The sequence below is a fragment of the Apium graveolens genome, chromosome 2, assembly GCF_009905375.1.
Source record: "Apium graveolens cultivar Ventura chromosome 2, ASM990537v1, whole genome shotgun sequence".
Lineage (NCBI taxonomy): Eukaryota > Viridiplantae > Streptophyta > Magnoliopsida > Apiales > Apiaceae > Apium > Apium graveolens.
In genome coordinates, this window is record NC_133648.1 from 307,737,895 (window position 1) to 307,740,791 (window position 2,897).

The window sequence follows — 2,897 nt, forward strand, 5'->3', positions numbered from 1 at the left end:
AGAAAATTTTAGGCTTGTTGACCTTTTGACCCTTAAAGTATTAACGTTATACCCGTAAACCATAAACCTAAAAGGACGTATCTTTTAACCCCAAGGTATGTGATTTCATACTCTCTAACCCTTTTGCCATTAAGAGAATATAATGGTATAATTTAAAGGGGCAAAAAAGTTATTTCACCATTCAAGTTGATATAAGGGTTAAAAAGTACATTTCACATAACCTGAGGGTGAAAAGGTACACCGTGATATACTTTTTTAATGGAACAAAATTATTTTTTGGTAAGCTTTTTTGCTTACATGCAATCCAATACTCTTTCAAATACTTTTGAATAGATGGGAATGGGATTTTGTTGCAAGTTAATCAGTAATTTGTTGGATTTGCATTTGATATAGTGGTTGTAACTTCTTGTAATGTTTGTGGTGCTGGAGATGAAATTTGCTTAAATGATAAGAAACTTGATCTCTACACGAAGAGGCAGAAAAACACAAATAAAACACGAATACAAAGAGAAACTTAGTGGTAATAGGCTACTAAGTCTTTGCCCTTATTTTCGAAAATGGTTAGTTTTTTATAGACAAAGACAAAAGAGGCGTGGAAATGAAATATTTAGTTGAAGGTGGGATGTGGAGATCATGCATATAAATTGAACTTGGAGAAAAAAATGAATCATATGGTGTGGGATGAAGGAATGGATATTTAGAGTAGAACTAATTGGAGATAGTATGAGACATAATTGGTGGATCTTGATAAATATGGGTGGTTCCTTTGGCCAAGACTATGCCCCTCATATATAAGTACGTTATGATTAAGTTAAGAATTATGTTAAATTCGCTTTATTATAGATCTATATTGGTTAGATGGTAACAAAACCGTGAAATAGAACTTTATTTATTAAGTTCGTTTTTGGTTAAATGATAATTGTGTTACCCAATAAAATAAAATAAATTCTAGGACATTCCCTGTTAAGCTATGAGAGTGACAATCTTCTAATCAAATATAATAGCAACTAAAGAACGTGGGCATCAATAGCATCAATATAAAGCAAGAACAATGCATGAGCAAACATGCATTGTTCCTGAATTCTGATCACTTAACTTAAATAAATAGCTAATACATGATCACTTATAAGACTTCGATCTGCTCTCACTTTCTTCCTGATCCACTTTCTTGTGGAGAGTCGCTCACGATTCATGAATCAATATCTTGATTTCATGAACTAACATACCCACCAACTTACCACCGGAATGGAATTATTTCTTGTTCCTTTCTTGCCAGATAAATAAGCGGTAACTGATATGTAAAACTTGTTGAGTTGAATTTTGATGCCATTCGAGTGCAGACAAGTCCTGAATCCAGTGTTGGTTTTTAATCTAAACATTGTCTGCATATTTATTTATCTGTGTGTCAATTTGGTTTTTGCATTTAACAGTAGTTTGATATGGTCAATGTGCACGTAGAGTGTTTTTAGGAGAGTAACAAATATGTGGTAGAAGTGGAGAGATCTTAGGAGTCTGTTTCTATTTCTTTGCCAGAGTAGTAGTTGTAGTTTCTATATATATTGCATTTTCATTGTAATTCAAAGAAAGTAGCTATTCAAAGAAATAAACAAGATGTTCTTTCCTTTCATTACTCTGTTATTACTTGTGTTTTTCCCACATTTGGTATTAGAGCCTGTATTTGGCGTATGCCCAAGTATATGCCAAAAGGAGCGATAATGGAGGGACTTAAGGACAAGGATGGTACGGTGGCACTGAGCTACCCTATGTTGAGCAAGAGCAACTATACAGCGTGGGCTATGAAGATGAGAGCTGTTATGAAGGCACACGGAATTTGGGAGGCGATCGAACCCACATACCCAAAGGCTACGGTTGATGTTAAGGCAGACAGATTTAAAGTGGATGTCATATATCAAGCCATACTCGAGGATATCCTGCTAGCAGTGGCAGAGCAAACTTCAGCAAAAGGTGTTTGGGATGACGTAAAGACGATGTGTCAGGGCGTTGAAAAAGTGAAGGAAGCCATAGTTCAAACGTTGAAAATGGAACTTGAAACTCTGAGTATGAAGGGGACAGAGTTGATGGATGAATTCAGCATGACATTGAGTGGTCTGGTGACTAATATAAGGGAACTAGGAGAAACAATGAAGGAGCATTATGTGGTCAAGAATTTACTACGAGTTGTGCCATCCAAATATCTTCAGATCACTTCAGCCATGGAGCAGTTCGGAAAAATCGATGAGATGACTTTTGAGTAGAGCCGTCAATTTTGGACACGACACGACTAACACGACACGAAACGACACGAAAATTTAGTGTTTGTGTTTGCCATTTTAGTACACGAACACGAAAGTACACGGTCGAGATTTAGTGTATATTTTGGATTTACCCTTCGAGTACACGACACGACACGAAGTATACGACATAAATAAATATAAAAATAATTTTAAAAAAATATATTTATATCTTAAATTCTTAATCAATTTACAATATATGTACCAAATAGAGTGACAACACTAGAGTACACTTTAACAAATTAATGAATAAATATATTATTTTAGTACCAAGTACCAACTGGCAACTACCAACACGGGTCAGATAAAAAATTTAAAACATAGGTTCCCAACTCTTATTCTTCCTAATTCAACTTTAGGATTAGGGTTCTATCAAGTATCAAGCGGCCGCCATCAAATCTCCAACCTCTCAAGTCTCAACAAATCGATTACAAATGGCTGATGAATACCCAGATATTCCGGTAATATGTTGATTCTTCTTCATTTATAATCTTATCGATTACGAATTCGATTCAATTTTAGATTCAATTTTTCTTTAGAAGTGAAAACTTTATAATGCTGTGATGTTTCTTGGTTTACATTTTATCATAATTATCCGCTGGAAGA

General features: G+C 34.8%; 1 protein-coding gene across 1 annotated transcript; it reads left to right on the forward strand.

Annotated features, from left to right (window-relative positions):
* The first annotated feature begins 1,715 nt into the window (after nt 1-1,715).
* On the forward strand, nt 1,716-2,255 carry LOC141703026 (uncharacterized). The gene has a single exon (XM_074506646.1). The coding sequence runs from the start codon at nt 1,716-1,718 to the stop codon at nt 2,253-2,255; it is 540 nt and encodes a 179-aa protein (XP_074362747.1).
* Nucleotides 2,256-2,897: the final 642 nt, after the last annotated feature.